At 40.8% G+C, this 18,211-nt stretch overlaps 1 protein-coding gene across 5 annotated transcripts in view; it reads right to left on the bottom strand.

Annotated features, from left to right (window-relative positions):
• CNKSR2 (connector enhancer of kinase suppressor of Ras 2) overlaps nt 1-18,211 on the bottom strand; it is a 269,014-nt gene that overhangs the window by 189,466 nt on the left and 61,337 nt on the right. For all 5 annotated transcript variants that reach the window (XM_075263811.1, XM_075263813.1, XM_075263812.1 and 2 more), the window contains 2 exons: nt 11,438-11,525; nt 906-947 (listed from right to left, as the gene is read on the bottom strand). In XM_075263811.1, the coding sequence (XP_075119912.1) occupies nt 906-947; nt 11,438-11,525 (130 nt within the window). The remainder of the gene's footprint in view (nt 1-905; nt 948-11,437; nt 11,526-18,211) is intronic.

Genomic DNA, 18,211 nt, shown 5'->3' with positions numbered 1-18,211 from the left:
TCCTTGCAGAACCTTAATTTGGCTGGATTGAAATGTTGGACTCCAGCGCTGCAAGGCAAACGTGTTAACTAGAGATGAACGAACAGTAAAATGTTCGAGGTTCGATATTCGTTTCGAGTAGCCCCTCAATATTCGACTACTCGAATCGAATATTGAACCCTATTATAGTCTATGGGGGGATAATGCTCGTTTCAGGGGTAGGCAACGTTCGATCAAATTATACTTAGAAAGTCCACGAGTGAGGGTCGAGCTGGATCCTCCGAGAAGTCTTCTCCGTGCAGCGTCCCCGCAGCGTCTTCCGGCTCTTCATTCACTCTGCCAGGCATCGGGCCTGGGCAGAGCCGACTGCGTGTGCCCGCACTACAAGCGGACATGCGCAGTCGGCTCTGCCCAGGCCCGATGCCTGGCAGAGTGAATGAAGAGCTGGAAGACGCCGCGGGGAAGCTGCAGGGAGAAGACTTCTAAAGGTAGGAGAAGAACCAGCGTTGATTGACTGACTGTATAGCATTCGGCCAATCAATGCTGGTTCTGCATCGAACTTTTACATTCGAACAGCGAGTGGTACTTGATCGAATACGAGTATTTCGAATACCATAGTATTCGATCGAATACCTACTCGATCGAGTACTACTCGCTCATCTCTAATGTTAACCACTGAGCCACCATACTGAAAGCACAGCTATGTCATACTGCATCATTTTCTTCTACAAATAAATGACCAATTAATATTTTTAACTAATTTTATCATTCTGTTTATAGTTTGATTCTATTGTAGTTTTAAGTGAAATTTATGAAGAAATATAGTAGAATTCTGCAGTGTTCACAAAGTTTCAAGCTGTGTGTATATACACATATAGTCTATTATATATAAACTTTGTACATATAATAACAATTAAATTACTCACCACATGAAGAATTTTGTTTTCAGTTTCGTACACCGTACATTCCTGAAATAAGACAAAGAAGACATTCCATATCAGTAAGATAGAATACAGTGGTCCTCAGTCATAGCAGGCAGAAGACATGATGTCACTGTAGACCTTCTGTCATCAACAAAGATTATTAAATAAAGATTACTGAGGGACCAGAGAGACCATTAATGGGGAAAGAATGGAATGGAAAAGCTAATCGATCATTATAGAAAGTCTTTACTGTTCATTCTGAAAGCCCCATTCTAACCACAGGTCTAATAAATCCCCACCTCTAATAAATCTAACAAATAGATTCCCATGCTGCGGCTATTTTGGGTCATTAGACGTGTGGTCAGGACAGGATTTGTAGTTTATAAGGCATCATATAATTCAGATGTCTCATTGTCTCTCATGGTCTCACCACAGTTCTGGATTCAGAGCTAAACTGCTTAATACTGCTGTATAATGTCCACCGTGCTGCTGCTTCTAAGGGCTTGGTACACAGGGGAGCAGGAGTTCCTCCTTACTGTATGTGCACTGCATCAAGGTTGGTTCACATCTGCGTTGGTATTCCGTTTGGGGGAGTCCGCATGGGGACCCCCCCAAATGGAATACCAAACGCAATTGCAAGCGCTGTGCATTAAAAGCACACGGATCCCCATAGACTATAATCGAGTCCATGTGCTTGTCGCCAGATCTCCGCAGGGAACATGCGGACAAGAAAGTAGTCCACAATCAATTTTCCTGTCCGCATGATCCATGCGGGCAGCGTTCGGCAAACACACGGACCCCATTATAGTTTATGGGGATCCGTGTGCTTTTATGTACTAACATCAACTTAAAAAAAGTCATCTGAAATAAGGACTTTTTTTACAAAAAAAAAAAACCTACCAAAATTGATGTATTCTTATCTGGCAACAGATTCACTGGCACCAGTATGTTTGGGTGACCGGGGCTACATTCACTGCTATGTATGGAAATACCATGGATAGGGAATAAGTGTCTATAATGGGACAACCCCTTTAAGAACCTGATTGCAACCTCTGACCCCTCTGTGTTCTTGTCATTTCCTGTTGATTTATTGGTTTCCAAACTGGATAACAATAGCAGTTTTCTCAAACAATTATCGACCAAGAAGTGGTCCCTGACATGCTTTATCTTAGTATTATCGGTTTGGACTCCATTAACATGGCTCATCTTCTTAGTATACTGATCAACTATAAATTTCTACAAACCATGTAAAGTTGCTATGTTATGCATCTTATTTTCTAACCTTTGATCTGTGGAATCTCAGGTCATGGACGCAGAGAATGTCAGTTCCTTTAAATAGTCACTCGCTTTTCGGATATGTAATAGAACAAGTGACTAATGTAGTAAAACTAAAATGTAATGCCACTAGGTATCTCACTTCTTTGCCGTTACTGGGGAAGTTCCATCTTTAGAAACCAGCAGGCTCAAGATGGGAACACATGGAGGTCTCATCACAGCCTCTACATGACTACACACAGCTTTCCCTGCCTGTACATTGCACAGAGGAGAGTCATAGAAAGTATGTAGATTGCCCGATTGTGCTCAGATTCCAGATTGTGGTAAAATTACATATAAAGAAAGAAATCAGTAGTAATAATAATGGATGTGGGAGCCCTGTACTGTACACTCCCTGGCTCAGAGCGAATGTAAAACATGCTGCAGCCATAATGGAACTACCATGTAGGAAGGTTTATACAAGTCAGATGACAGATTGCCCAGTAAGACCCTACAGATTTCAACTTCTGATGAAAATTCAGGTACTCTGATAAGTATTTTAACCTGTAAAGGGAATCTGTCCCATGAAAAATGCAGTCCAATCTGCAGGCAGCATTCCTATCAATAGATCACAAGGTAGACCCGGTTCACATATGCACATGGGTTTCTGTTTGAGGAGTCCGCTTGGGGTCCCCCTGAATGGAAACCTAATCTTCATAAATAAGCGTTTACCCAAGACTATAATGGGGTCCGTGTGGTTTCCGCATGAAAAATGCAGTGAGAAAAGTGCTACTTGCAGGATTTTTTTCTCCACATTTTCCATGGCCCAAACGCAGATGTGAACCAGGCCTTATACTCATATCTTTATACTACACAAGTTATACTATATCTTTTTCCACAAAATTATGTCTCAATTGTATATCATCTTCTGCCCTATACAATGATGCCTGCAAATCAAAAAGCATTTTCCATGTGACAGGTTCACTGTAATACAGCAGCCTCATAGTAAGAATGTACAAAGATATTAAAGAGGACCTTTCACCTCCTGGGGCACATGCGGTTTTATATACCACTAGAAAGTCGACAGTGCGTTGAATTCAGCACACAGTCGGCTTTCCCGTTCTGTGCCCCAAGTGAAGAGCTATTGGTGCCGGTACTGTAGCTCTTCACTGTCAGAAGGACATTTCTGCCAGTCAATCAGGAGCGCCCTTCTCCACAGCAGCGCCTATAGCGCTGTACTGTCCTCCCCTTCTGATACTACTCGTCCATAGACGACGGTGAGTACTGACGGTGAAGAGCTACGGTACCGGCACCGATAGCTCTTCACCCCGGGCACAGATCATGAAAGCCATCAGTTCACTCAATTCAGTGCACTGTTGGCTTTCTAGCGGTATATAATACCACATGTGCCCCAAGTGAGTCAATTACAGTAGGCATATACACAATAAATCTGAATGTGAACTCTATGACCCTATCCGGAACCTCGAAAATTTACCACTTTGATAACAACCATAACCATTACTTTGTATCACAGGCGAAAATCTGCTCCAATTGTGGATTCTAAGTTTTATATTTTTTTGATTTGGTTGATGTTCGCAATGGCTTTTATCTTTCCTTGGCACCTCCGCAAATGCAACTACAGAATCAGATATTACAAAGCTAAGCGACATGAAAAGATATTGGCTAAAAGTACCCAAAAGCCTGGCCTTTGATTACTAATGTGTATGCATTACAAGATGAATGTCTTTAATAAGTCCAGAAAAATGGGCTCCGATTCTTGCTTAAACAAGAGAACAGCAAGCTTTAATCAGACCCTCCTGAATAACACACTTATTAAAAATGTATGTATGTAATGATCATCTTTATAGACTAAAATATCATTTTAGAGGTATTGAAACATCTCTTATGCAACCCCAGTCTCCGAGCCTTGATGAAGACAATTTCCTGAGACAAATCGTTCATTTTTTAACAGCGTGGGATTAATTTTCTCCACCCACACAGCTTTTAATCAATACTGGTTATGCCGTGATCAAGAAAAACTGGGTAAGAAATAAATAAGGAGCAGATCTTTTTATCAAAGCGGGATAGCAGAATAAATAGATTACAACAAAAGGAATAAATATTTGTTCAGTGCAATAAGAAATGTGCAAATGTATACATACTAATAAAAGTATACTACACAGTTCACATGCTGAGAAGTGTTAGCTGAGATGATTAGTAAAATCCGTCTGTTTTCTACAAACAGCTCCACTCTTTGTCCTGTGGTTGTACTCAGTACTACAGTATGTCCTTTTACTTGAATTGAGATGTACTGCAATGCCAGACATAGCCCTACCCCTATGACAAGAGCCTCACTATTTCTAGAACAACTGACCCTGATATTCACTTCTCAAAAATAACTTTAAAGGGCATCGCCATATACAACTAAGTGTTTCTATGAAATGAGCCATGACAGAAAAAAAACACTCAAAATTGGATTGAGGCTCACCAGCAAGAACCGCCGCAGGCAACTTGCAACGTTTGCAATGACCAGGCCAAAAGCCATGTATAACACCCACAACAATAATTGGCGTGCCATGAGTTTGAAGTCACTGTAGATTCCAGGTAGGTTCCTGGTGGCTAACCCTCTGCGATTATTCCCTGTATGGCCCTGGCATACACATGACCACCCCTATCTCCCTCTTTGCATACAAGCTGGACCTATTGATTTACTTTGTGGCTTTAAAATATTAAACTAAATAAAGGAATCATGTGACATTAAAAAAAGAAGACAGCCCATATCAAACAGAGGCCATACAAAAGAATGGTGCTGTTTCTGGAACATAAGTAATAGAGATGAGCGAGTAGTACTCAATCGAGTAAGTATTCGATCGAATACTTCGGTATTCGAAATACTCGTACTCGATTGAGTATCACTCGCTGTTCGAATGTAAAAGTTCGATGCAGAACCAGCATTGATTGGCCGAATGCTATACAGTCGGCCAGTCAATGCTGGTTCTTCTCCTACCTTTAGAAGTCTTCTCCGTGCAGCCTCCCCGCGGCGTCTTCCGGCTCTTCATTCACTCTTCCAGGCATCAGGCCTGGGCAGAGTGAATAAAGAGCCGGAAGATGCCGCGGGGACGCTGCACGGAGAAGACTTCTCGGAGGATCCAGCCTGACCCTCACTCGTGGACTTGCTAAGTATAATTTGATCGAACGTTGCCTACCCCAGAAACGAGCATTTTCCCCCCATATACTATAATAGGGTTCGATATTCGATTCGAGTAGTCGAATATTGAGGGGCTACTCGAAACGAATATCAAACCTCGAACATTTTACTGTTCGCTCATCTCTAATAAGTAATATAAATGTGTTGTCCTAATCACATACAACTAGTACTTAAATTGGACTAGAACTCAGTTCCAGCATAATTACAAACTGTCTTTCAGCGTTCTGGTATAAAGCAATCATAGCCTCAATAACCGAATGTGTCTGAAGACTTCAGACACATTCAATTATTGAGGCTTTGATTTCTCAAGCGGAATGTGGAACATAAGAAACACTGTTACTTACCTCTCCTGGCTCCGGAAGGCTTGGGACCTACTTAGTGATGTCCCAGACATCACGTAGGCCGAGGCTAGCATTCTTATGCGTTGCAAAGCAAGCCCAGCTCAAGTGACTTCTCTTCCATCAGTGAAGTGCCAGGAGTGCGCCGGATCCCAGGAGAGGTAACTAACATTGTTTTTTAGTTTGTATCCTCCCCTGGGTCTTCGATAATTATACTCTGGGGTCTGAAAAGACCCCAGACTATAATAATTGTATATGAGTGGTCCACAATAGGGCATATTAATGTGTGCAGGGGCCACTATGGAGCGTAATACTGTGTACAGGGGCCACTATACATCATAATACTGTGTGCAGGGGCAACTATGGGGCATAATACTGTGAATACTGTGTACAGGGGCCACTATGTTGAATAAAGTTAAAGGGATTGTCCAGGATCTTTTCATGGCCTATCCTTAGCAGACAGCCCAGTGGCATATATAGTGGCTGGGTGAAGTAACTGAATCTCAGGAACCACTGACATCAATGGTAGTAGAGCTACAGTAACTCCTTAGATAAACCAAAAGTTGAGATATGGCTAACATTAAGTCTAATACAAATGCCCACTGTAAATCTATGCCATGCCTCAGGGAAATACTGGACTACTCCTGGAATATACCTCATGGTGGTAACGTGTATGAGGAACCTGCCACTTATATCAGCCTTTTGGACTGGTGTTTGGGAAACAGATAGGGTTGGATAATGAAAACTGTATAAACCATCATTCCAGATATTGCCAATGTATTGACTGCATATTTTCTTCAATCATTATTTTTACAAGACAGTTGTATATTGGTTGCAAAAAAAAAAAAAGACTCTCTAGGAGTTTAGATAACAACATCATACAGTGTATAAATAGTACTACCACAGTTTGCTCACACGATACTGCCATAAATTGTCCATAAAATACCTCCACATAGTATCTACATTATGTTAAAAAAACAGCACACACTATCTATGCAGGAGTGTCTTTTACTACCATTTGGAACAATATTAACAACCCCTGTCCATAACAATTCTTAATACCACCGACACCCAATGCCTATATAACGGTGCGGCCACATGTATTATTATCATCAAGAGGCCTTGTACTGTATCTCCAAAGTATATTCATACCTGCATCCAAGGCTTTGCACAGAGTTCATCTAAAATTGCAGACTAAAAAGTCCTGCAAGCCCAATTTTTTCATCTGAAAATTTCAGTTAAAAAAACCTGACGCCCAATGTGCCCCATTATAGTGAATGGAGTCATTTGGGCTCTGTTTCTGTTCCCTATAGTATATAACCAGGTTTTATGTATTTATGGTTCTCCAACAGACCAGATGGACAGAAAAACAGATGCAGAAGTGAACCCAGTGTAACACATTTGAAATTTTTTTTAGGTAAGACTTTCTTTAACTCCAAACCTGATTGCAATGTAAGGATACAATAATATGCAACATGTCAAGGAGAAAATGGAAAGATTAGGCCTATTAAAAAATCTTCTCTTTTGTAGCGGAAAGATATTAAAAAGAAGAATTACATTTTCCTTTTCTTTGCATTTTCCCTTGGACACTGAATAAACACAAAGTATAATGAAAAATCTCACCACCGCTAATTGTTAAAGCCAAGTATCTGTCAAGTGTTCTGTCAGGCTTATCTCTATACAGGTTATAGTAACCTGAGCACATTTTGTGAGCCTAGAAAATATCATGCTGGGTATAATTGCTACACAACTAAAAAATCTTGACATTTTAAAAAGGAGTCTGTCAGGACCAAAATACCTCCCAAACTAATAATAGTGCCATGGAGGGGCTTGTAAGAGGAGTATAAACACATCTCTATGGCCACAACCCAACAAAGCAACACAGAGAAAATTATTATTCATTATTTTTTATTATTATTATTATTATTATTATTATTATATATGAGCTTGCAAGTGCACTGAGGGAAGACCTGACTTATTAGATTTACCTACAGATAGCTGCTAAGTGCTTAGTTTTTACTTTAGAATCACAGTCCTATGATGCCATTGTAGTTGTGAATGACATTTTCAGCCTCTGCTGCATCACAGCTATCTGTAGGCAAATCTGCCAAATCAGGCCCCGCCCCTGCGGAACTCACTGGCTGATTTGAATAACTATAAAACAATGATGCTTCACTGACTACATAGAGGAAGAGAACCCTTTTCAGAACTGTTGAGAATATTCTTTCTGCCCATCCAGGACATGTGTATTGTGATTTTTTAAATGATGAAGAATCTCGGCTCAGGAATCAGTCTGAAGAAACTCTGAGACTTGTGATGAATTGCAGACCTCGCTGTAAATTATCCATGTTCCCACAAGATACCCATCACTATGTTTCACAGTATATTGCAGTACAGAGTAGTATGCACTGTATTTCATCCACACTCATTAGGAAGTGCAGCTGAATTGCTTTATGAAATATTTACCAGCTAGAATGTTTTTATTTTATTTTATTTTATTTTTTAAGAAACAGATAACACCTATATTTTTATTCACTAGTTATAAAGAATACTGTAAGATTGCTTTGGTTGGACAAGTAGAAAACACTGCCAAATCAGTCATCTAAGGACGATCTAAGCACCAATATTATAGACAAGCGCCAGTAAATAGTCTAATAAAAGCATTAAAAGACATTATGAAGTCAAACAATCATCTACGGATGGCACAACCATCAGCACATCATTCAGTAATGACCAATGAATGGCTGAAAAAGTCAAATATAGCAGGTCAATATTTCAACAGATTAAATCATCAATCTTTTCTTATGTAAACCCACCCAAAACACGAGAGTGATTTATAACTAATTATCAAGCCCAATTATTGACTGTATATGGTAGAAATTTTGGATGATTTTTATCTCATGTGTTTAATGAACTTTTTCATAGCACATCAATTATAATGAGCATCCATGAAAGCACAAATAAAGGGTCCATTGGGTATTGTCACGGTCAGTTGAAGAAAAAAAAAACAGGTTGAAGATGAGAAACCAATTTTGAAATGCATAGTACATTTTACAATACATATTTTACCTTAACCCACATTGGGCTAAGAATTGTTCCCCTCTTGGTGCAACCGACATAATCATCTTGCCTTTTGTACCATAACTCCCCCCAAAGAATCCCTCCTGGAATATAAACTGTTGACCTTTTGTGTCAATAAAGAGTAATTTTTTCCTTCCTGACAGTGGAAGTCTGTGTAACATAATTTTTCCCATTCCAGATGGCAGGGTCATAAATTCATCATGCAGACTGCCAACCGTGAAAGGAAATCAGAAAGGAGAAAGAAATGTATCTAGCCCTAGTGTGTTAACATTGATCTGTGGGGCCCTCTAACTTCTTGGCCTTTTGGGCGTCTGCAACCACTGCGACCCTATAGCAAGGCCAGTGAAGGTAGGCTCTGTTTACATCTGGGTCATGAAGAATACGTTTCATATCAGACCATGGTCCTTGCTGATGTACAATGAGGACTGTCGGTTTCAATTGTGATGGAATCTGCAATGGAGGTTCTTGGAAGCTCTTGAAGCTTAAGACTAAGATGTGAACTCAGCCTAAGTGTGTATGCATCAGTAGTCTGACTATACTAGAACAGTACAGTATCCATGTGTTATTAACACTTTATTAGCAAATTATTCCTATTTTATACAAATGTCAAACTTTAAAGAAATTTCACATTACCAAACTATTACTAAAAACAAGTCAAGGAAATCTCTACAGTCTAATATACAATATATAACTTATAGAAAGTATACAACTATATTCTGTACTTATAGAATAGACGCGGTTGTATACTGTAAGTACTGCAAGCAGCACGTTTGTCTCCTCATGATTCGTGCAGAAACCGCGCGGAAAACACACAGACCCCATTATAGTCTATGGGGTGTCCATGTTGTTACTTAGCTAAACGCTTTTTAATGCGTACGGTATTCCATTCAGGAGGTCCGCAAACAGAATACCAAACACAGATATCAACTATAAAATGATAGTACTTATCAATTCCTCCTATACACAAAGAGAGGCAGAAAGAAAATCGCTGAAGAATTTCTGTCACATACATAGCAAATGGCTATTCGGATCAAACACATATTTCCCCTCACTACATTCATATGTACAAGCCCTTGAAAGTAATGCCAAGAATGACGGACACTTCACAACATGTACGGATTTAGAATCAAGAATATGACCTCTCTGCTTTCATCCTACATACAAAGCTGAACCGGGTTATCATAGTAATCATAGTAAAGCCATGAAGGAGGGAGCCAAAGCCTGACTCTTGTTAACATTCCTCGAGTGGTTCTCTACCAAATGTCAGCCTCTAAGATCAATATGAGATTTGCATTAGTCTCCTTATAAGATTACAATACGGAACAGACGGGGAATAGCTGGGAACTGCATTTCTGGATTAGGCGCATATGTTAGATACAAATATTTGACTCAGTCTTCACATTTTTTTGCAGAATTGTTCAAAGATTCATTTTTTGATGTAGCAATATAGTGAACTTACTATCATGCTTGGACATCCCAGTGAATGTGTAGTTGATTTATGCTATAGTCACAGCAGCCAGAGCTGAAGTTTAAAACAAAGTGGACTTAGGGTATGTTCACATGGAGGAAAGGGTCGCGGAAACCCTTTCCGCCTTGTGAACATTCTGCATATCGGCATTCCGCCGCGGCAACCCAATTTTGATTAGGCCCAAATGAATGGGCCTAAACAGGAGTGTGTCTCGAGCTGCGGACGATGTGGATGAATCAGCTGTGGAATCCGCGACATATCACCACTACTAGCGAGCGGCTCCCAAGTCAATGGGAACCATTTTTGCAGGCGTATTTTGAGGTGGATTCTGTATCAAAATCTGCCTGCATAAAACTCTGTGTGAAATAGCCCTTAAAGCATTGTAGTCTTAGGCCAAGTTCACACAGAGTGTTTTGGACCAGAATTTGACACGAAGGCCGACTTAGATTCCGGTCCAAAAAATGGCTAGCATTCCGCTACGGATTAGGCCCAAATAAATAGGACTAGCCGGGAGGGAGGTGTCGTGAGGTGGATGCCTGCGGCTGAACGAACTGCGTAATCCACCTGAAGAAAGAGCATGTTGATCTTTTTTCCGCGAGCAGAAAATGACTGGCTCACATTGATTTCAATGAAAGGTGGATTCTGACGCGCATTCTGCATCAAAATCCGTCCCAAAAAACTCCCTGTGAACCCGGCCTTATGAATCCATCAGCAGACACATGCAGTGCAATCTGCAAACTGCTGAGCAGATTAATGTATAGTTTTGTAGGAAAAGATGCTGCATAACTTGTTTGTTTTTTTTTTTTATATCTGCTCAATCTTGGTTTAACAGTCCATTGGGCGGTCCTATACAGACCAACAACTGTCTCTGTAATAAATGAAATACATGTTATACTGAATCCTTTCCTACAAATCTATATATCAATCTGCTCAGCTGTCGCTCTAAACCATGATTTATGCAAATAAGGAACAGTGTTAAACATGACAGGCTCCCATTACATAATAAAGAAATCTATTTTTGGACCGTAGAGATGCAGCAAAGTAAAAGAAATAATCAGACAACACAAAAGTAATCACTTCCATTTCTTCTTTTAGCATATTATTGCAGCAAAGTAAAAAAAAAAAAAAAAACAAGGATCGCGGCAAACATCAATTATAGATTCATGGATTCAGACATCATACAAACCTGCTGAACAATTGTTGTTAATTCCAGGCACAGCTGAATTACATTGTTTCTTGTAACTGAGTAATCTGTTACAGCAGCAAATGGTGATCTAGAAGATAAAAAAGATTTTAGCATGTGTGATAAAGCTTCATGAGATCAACAAACAATGGGCCAGATTTACGAATACCAGCTAATGGTTAGACAGTGTAACCAGACAGGGTGGATTAGTTAAAAACCAAAAATCACTCTATAATTGTAGCACTTTTTTTTTTGCACATAATCATGTATTTTAAGCCACACCCTTCCAGTTAAGCCACACATACTCATTGGATGAGCAACAGGGCTGTGAAGGATGTGTGTCAGTTACACCAGAATTCTTGCATATTTTCAGTAGTAAATTTGCCCCAATGTAATATATCCAATATAAAAACATGCAACTACTAGAGATGAGCGAACAGTGTTCTATCGAACACATGTTCGATCGGATATCAGGGTGTTCGCCATGTTCGAATCGAATCGAACACCACGTGGTAAAGTGCGCCAAAATTCGATTCCCCTCCCACCTTCCCTGGCGCCTTTTTTGCACCAATAACAGCGCAGGGGAGGTGGGACAGGAACTACGACACTGGGGGCATTGAAAAAAATTGGAAAAAGTCATTGGCTGCCGAAATCAGGTGACCTCCATTTTAGACGAATAGTGGATTTCAAATCCGGGTCATATGAGAATGTGAACTTTGTGACTATGAGACAGGGATAGCTGTACAGGCAGGGATAGCTAGGGATAACCTTTATTTAGGGGGGAATGTTATTAAAAATAACTTTTTGGGGCTCTATCGGGTGTGTAATTGTGATTTTTGTGAGATAAACTTTTTCCCATAGGGATGCATTGGCCAGCGCTGATTGGCCGAATTCCGTACTCTGGCCAATCAGCGCTGGCCAATGCATTCTATTAGCTTGATGAAGCAGAGTGTGCACAAGGGTTCAAGCGCACCCTCGGCTCTGATGTAGCAGAGCCGAGGCTGCACAAGGGTTCAAGCGCACCCTCGGCTCTGATGTAGGAGAGCCGAGGGTGCACTTGAACCCTTGTGCACCCTCAGCTCTGCTACATCAGAGCCGAGGGTGCGCTTGAACCCTTGTGCACACTCTGCTTCATCAAGCTAATAGAATGCATTGGCCAGCGCTGATTGGCCAATGTATTCTATTAGCCTGATGAAGTAGAGCTGAATGTGTGTGCTAAGCACACACATTCAGCTCTACTTCATCGGGCTAATAGAATGCATTGGCCAGCGCTGATTGGCCAGAGTACGGAACTCGACCAATCAGCGCTGGCTCTGCTGGAGGAGGCGGAGTCTAAGATCGCTCCACACCAGTCTCCATTCAGGTCCGACCTTAGACTCCGCCTCCTCCGGCAGAGCCAGCGCTGATTGGCCGAAGGCTGGCCAATGCATTCCTATGCGAATGCAGAGACTTAGCAGTGCTGAGTCAGTTTTGCTCAACTACACATCTGATGCACACTCGGCACTGCTACATCAGATGTAGCAATCTGATGTAGCAGAGCCGAGGGTGCACTAGAACCCCTGTGCAAACTCAGTTCACGCTAATAGAATGCATTGGCCAGCGCTGATTGGCCAATGCATTCTATTAGCCCGATGAAGTAGAGCTGAATGTGTGTGCTAAGCACACACATTCAGCACTGCTTCATCACGCCAATACAATGCATTAGCCAGTGCTGATTGGCCAGAGTACGGAATTCGGCCAATCAGCGCTGGCTCTGCTGGAGGAGGCGGAGTCTAAGATCGCTCCACACCAGTCTCCATTCAGGTCCGACCTTAGACTCCGCCTCCTCCAGCAGAGCCAGCGCTGATTGGCCGAATTCCGTACTCTGGCCAATCAGCACTGGCTAATGCATTGTATTGGCTTGATGAAGCAGTGCTGAATGTGTGTGCTTAGCACACACATTCAGCTCTACTTCATCGGGCTAATAGAATGCATTGGCCAATCAGCGCTGGCCAATGCATTCTATTAGCGTGAACTGAGTTTGCACAGGGGTTCTAGTGCACCCTCGGCTCTGCTACATCAGATTGCTACATCTGATGTAGCAGTGCCGAGTGTGCATCAGATGTGTAGTTGAGCAAAACTGACTCAGCACTGCTAAGTCTGCATTCGCATAGGAATGCATTGGCCAGCCTTCGGCCAATCAGCGCTGGCTCTGCCGGAGGAGGCGGAGTCTAAGGTCGGACCTGAATGGAGACTGGTGTGGAGCTATCTTAGACTCCGCCTCCTCCAGCAGAGCCAGCGCTGATTGGTCGAGTTCCGTACTCTGGCCAATCAGCACTGGCCAATGCATTTCTATGGGGAAAAGTTAGCTTGCGAAAATCGCAAACTGACAGGGATTTCCATGAAATAAAGTGACTTTTATGCCCCCAGACATGCTTCCCCTGCTGTCCCAGTGTCATTCCAGGGTGTTGGTATCATTTCCTGGGGTGTCATAGTGGACTTGGTGACCCTCCAGACACGAATTTGGGTTTCCCCCTTAACGAGTTTATGTTCCCCATAGACTATAATGGGGTTCGAAACCCATTCGAACACTCAAACAGTGAGCGGCTGTTCGAATCGAATTTCGAACCTCGAACATTTTAGTGTTCGCTCATCTCTAGCAACTACACCTTCATCTTGCAACTTTTTCATAGTGGTATGCAACAAAATGAAAAGAAAAGCTACAAAAGTGAATATATGAGACTTGTTAGGCATTGTGATATTTACTACTAATATGTTCTTTCTTTAATGAAATGTGTGTTCAAGTGCTATCCATAGGGTGTGTATCCAAATACTATCCATAGAGTGTGTATCCAAATACTATCCATACAGAGTGCGTATCCAAATACTATCCATAGGGTGTGTATCCAAATACTATCCATAGAGTGTGTATCCAAATACTATCCATAGAGTGTGCATCCAAATACTATCCATACAGAGTGTGTATCCAAATACTATCCATAGGGTGTGTATCCAAATACTATCCATACAGAGTGTGTATCCAAATACTATCCATAGGGTGTGTATCCAAATACTATCCATACAAAGTGTGTATCCAAATACTATCCAGAGTGTGTATCCAAATAATATCCATAGGGTGTGTATCCAAATACTATCCATACAAAGTGTGTATCCAAATACTATCCATACAGAGTGTGTATCCAAATACTATCCATAGAGTGTGTGTCAAAATACTATCCATACAGAGTGTGTATCCAAATAATATCCATAGAGTGTATATCCAAATACTATCCATACATAGTGTGTATCCACAAACTATCCATAGAGCATATGTATCTAAATACTGAACATAAAGCCTGTCATGGTGATTGTTATTAAGGTTACTACAAGCAGATGCCTCATGTGAGATGAGTGGGTGATGTAGTTTAGCTACGAGGGATAAGAGGGGACAGCCTTTTTAATATAACAGAAAGAGAAGTAGATACACCTACACTGGAGATGAGGGAGACTGAACAGAAAAGGAAGAGAAAATGTGTATTTGTGGCAAGAGTTCTCTAGCTCACTAGTTCTCAGCTTGTAGTCCGTGTACCCCAGGAGGTGTGCCTTGCAGTCCCTGGGGGTACATGCCTTGAGAAGAACTCTGAAAAGTGGGGAGCGAAGTGGTAAATAATGAATCCAGCTCACCTCTCTGTCTCTGGACATTATGGTCTGTGTGGGCATACGGAGGAAGCCATTATACTTTGTGGTAGGGGTATTACACTGTGTGTAGGTGTGCTGAGAGGGGTATTATACAGTTTGTGGGAATGCTTAGGAAGCCATTATACAGTATGTAGGGGTTACTGAGGGGGGCTTTATATTGTGTGTGGTAGCACTAAGGAACTACTGTTCACTTTGATGGGAAGAATAGTGCTGCATGCTGTACAATTCTTCCCCTCAAATATGACATAACTGCTGACCGAGGCTCGGAGACATATTTTTAACATTAATATCTAATCACTACTTTGGGGGTACTACATTGGAACTTTTTTTTTCACTAGGGGTTACTTTGTTTGAAAAGTTTGCGAAACATGGTAATAGAGACATAATCCATAACAAATTGGTAAATTATCATGCACATTATATGTCCATAGTGCCTACAGATAATAAATGTTGTTTCTAGTAAAGAGATGCCTCAAAATGTAAGGACCATATCACAAGTGAGCTGTGGCTTATTGGCTGGTGCCAGCCCAGTGTTATCAATGTATTTTACATGGTTAGAAGGTATGAAGGACCTGAGAAGACATCATGGTGACATCAGTGACATCAAATAATCTGTGTAGAAGATACAGGGAGAAATCTGCTGCTAGTAGGTAAGAGGCTGGAAGGGGAAAATGGTGCTGCCAGTGGCATAGTGGTAAGGAGGGGGGGGGAATACTGCACTATGGTATTTGTTTGGCACTTTCGGGGTGCATTGTGCTATGTGGTGCTATGGTAGAGGTATTTTGGCTGTAGTGTTTGTTTGACACTGCTTGGAATGTGCTGTACGATGTGCCGAACAGTGGAGTTGCGTGTGTAAAAGGGTATTATGTGCATCATTACAGATTGACGGGGGAGGCCCAGTAGAATATTTCATAAGTCCGGATTTAAAGCAACTGTTTCAATCAATTTTAACACACCTCATCATTGTGAGTCCATAGAGTAAGGCGCCCCATTCAGGACCAGTAGTGTCAATCAGAGCTGAAAGTCACCACAAACAATAGACGGCCCTTAAAAGGTCTTATTGCCCTGCTGCAACTTAGTGTCAAAAAGACCCATCAACATCTTTAATTCAACTTTTGGCATACCTCCAGGCGTACCCCATCTTCCATTTTTTTCCAAATCATACAATGGTTCAAAAGGATGAAATCTAGGCTGTATTTTAGCCTAGTCATCATATTGGAGGATGGGAGCGGCTTCAGCAGAGTCCAATATGAAGGGAAGATTGTAGAAGACTACAACTTTCTGGATATGAGAAGAGAAATGATTCTAGTAATACCTGAATTTGCAGGTAAAGCAGAGGGATGAGAAAGGATATCAAATGCACACCATATATCTGCTAAGTGTAATTATTAGATGTGGTCTACGGCTATATGTGGCCACCTTTGGTTAGGTCAAGAAAGCAATTTTCGTCAATGAATCACAGATTGCCTTGTGACTCCTTCATTCATGTTAGTGAATAGAGTTGCGACCAATGCAACTCCATTCAGTAACATGGGTAAAGGTGTTGCAGGGCAACAAGGCAATGTGTGGGTCCATGTGACCCTAGCGGCATTCAACCAAAAAGTCCAAGTTTGGTATATCTTCCAGTAGTACTAATATATTCATTACACACTATATGCAGTACGTACTGCCTTTTAATAATCGACCTCCCAAAAAACTAGACAAGATATTTTATGTTTTTACATTAAATCTAATTTACATATATTAACCTAAATTAACCCTAAATTAACATATTAAAGAACTTGGTCTTTGTTATATTTTCTTTCATGTCATTTTGCTCAACATTTTAAAGAAAGTTGAAAAAGTCACATGAATAATGGATTCGGGTTAATATTATCTGTATAACTCAGTAGACTACAGGCATAGCATTTTTTGTCCCACTGGTTAAGAATAAAATTACATTTTTTACAATCCTTGTGATTGTTCTCTTACTTTCTCCCCTAGTCTGACATCATGTGTAAATTTATAGAAGAATAACTAGGTTTCAGGTCTTTCTATGGAGAAGCGATAAAAGGAACATTTCCGTGCTGAACAAATCATGAGTGACAATGTCAAACCCCAGAGGTACATAGTTATAAGATGAGTGTTTCCTATCCGTTTTATAGTTTGATTACCTAATGAGGTAAATGTGTCAGTATTATATTACTGTACTGAATAAGAAGAACTTTGTGGTTGATGTAATATTCCAATATTCCACCACAATTTATAAGGGATAATATAAAGAAACATTAGCCGTGCATAGCATGAATATGTATACAATGGGGGACTATATAAAGATTGGCGCTCTGTATGCCAGTCTTAATAATTCAGGTACATCTCACACCAGTCGGGGACTTCATTAAGAGGCTTCTTAATATTTCATGTCTACTCCTATTCTTCAGAACCAATCAAGAACCGGCGTACATTTCTGGTGTAACTCACTGTAGCTTCTGAACATTTGTTATAGTAAATTTTTAAGGGCAAAGCATTCCCATTATGACCCATGGTCTCTGCCCACTTTCAAAAAAAAAGTGGCAAGTAGGGAACAAGAACAATGTATATAATAAATCCCCCCAGACAAGCACAGATATGGACAATTACACTGTATCAAAAGTCAAACAAAGCCCCTATAAACATTAGGCCAGTCATTAATACAAGGATAAGCTTTTCAGGTGTCGGAATTTAAGCATGGTCTTCATCATCCCAATACATTTATTGTAATGTCACCATAGATGCAGACATCAACAATGCAAACAATCCATCACACAAATTTCCTATGATTACTTTAAAGTGAACGTGTTTTTGGTACAAAATTCTGTCTATATTAATTTCTTAAAACAACATTCCCCCAAAACATGTTCTGTAGCTCATTTGAAAGGCACATAACGTAATATGTAGAGATACTCTATCGAGTAGGTATTCAATCGAATACTATGGTATTCGAAATACTCATACTCGATCGAGTACCACTCGCTATTCAAATGGAAAAGTTTGATGCAGAACCAGCATTGATTAGCCAAATGCTATACAGTCGGCCAATCAACGCTGGTTCTTCTCCTACCTTTAGAAGTCTTCTCCGTA

This window comes from Leptodactylus fuscus, chromosome 2 (assembly GCF_031893055.1).
Source record: "Leptodactylus fuscus isolate aLepFus1 chromosome 2, aLepFus1.hap2, whole genome shotgun sequence".
Classification (NCBI taxonomy): Eukaryota; Metazoa; Chordata; class Amphibia; order Anura; family Leptodactylidae; genus Leptodactylus; species Leptodactylus fuscus.
Note: the sequence above shows the minus strand (reverse complement) of the source record. Positions and strands in the feature narration are given on the sequence as shown.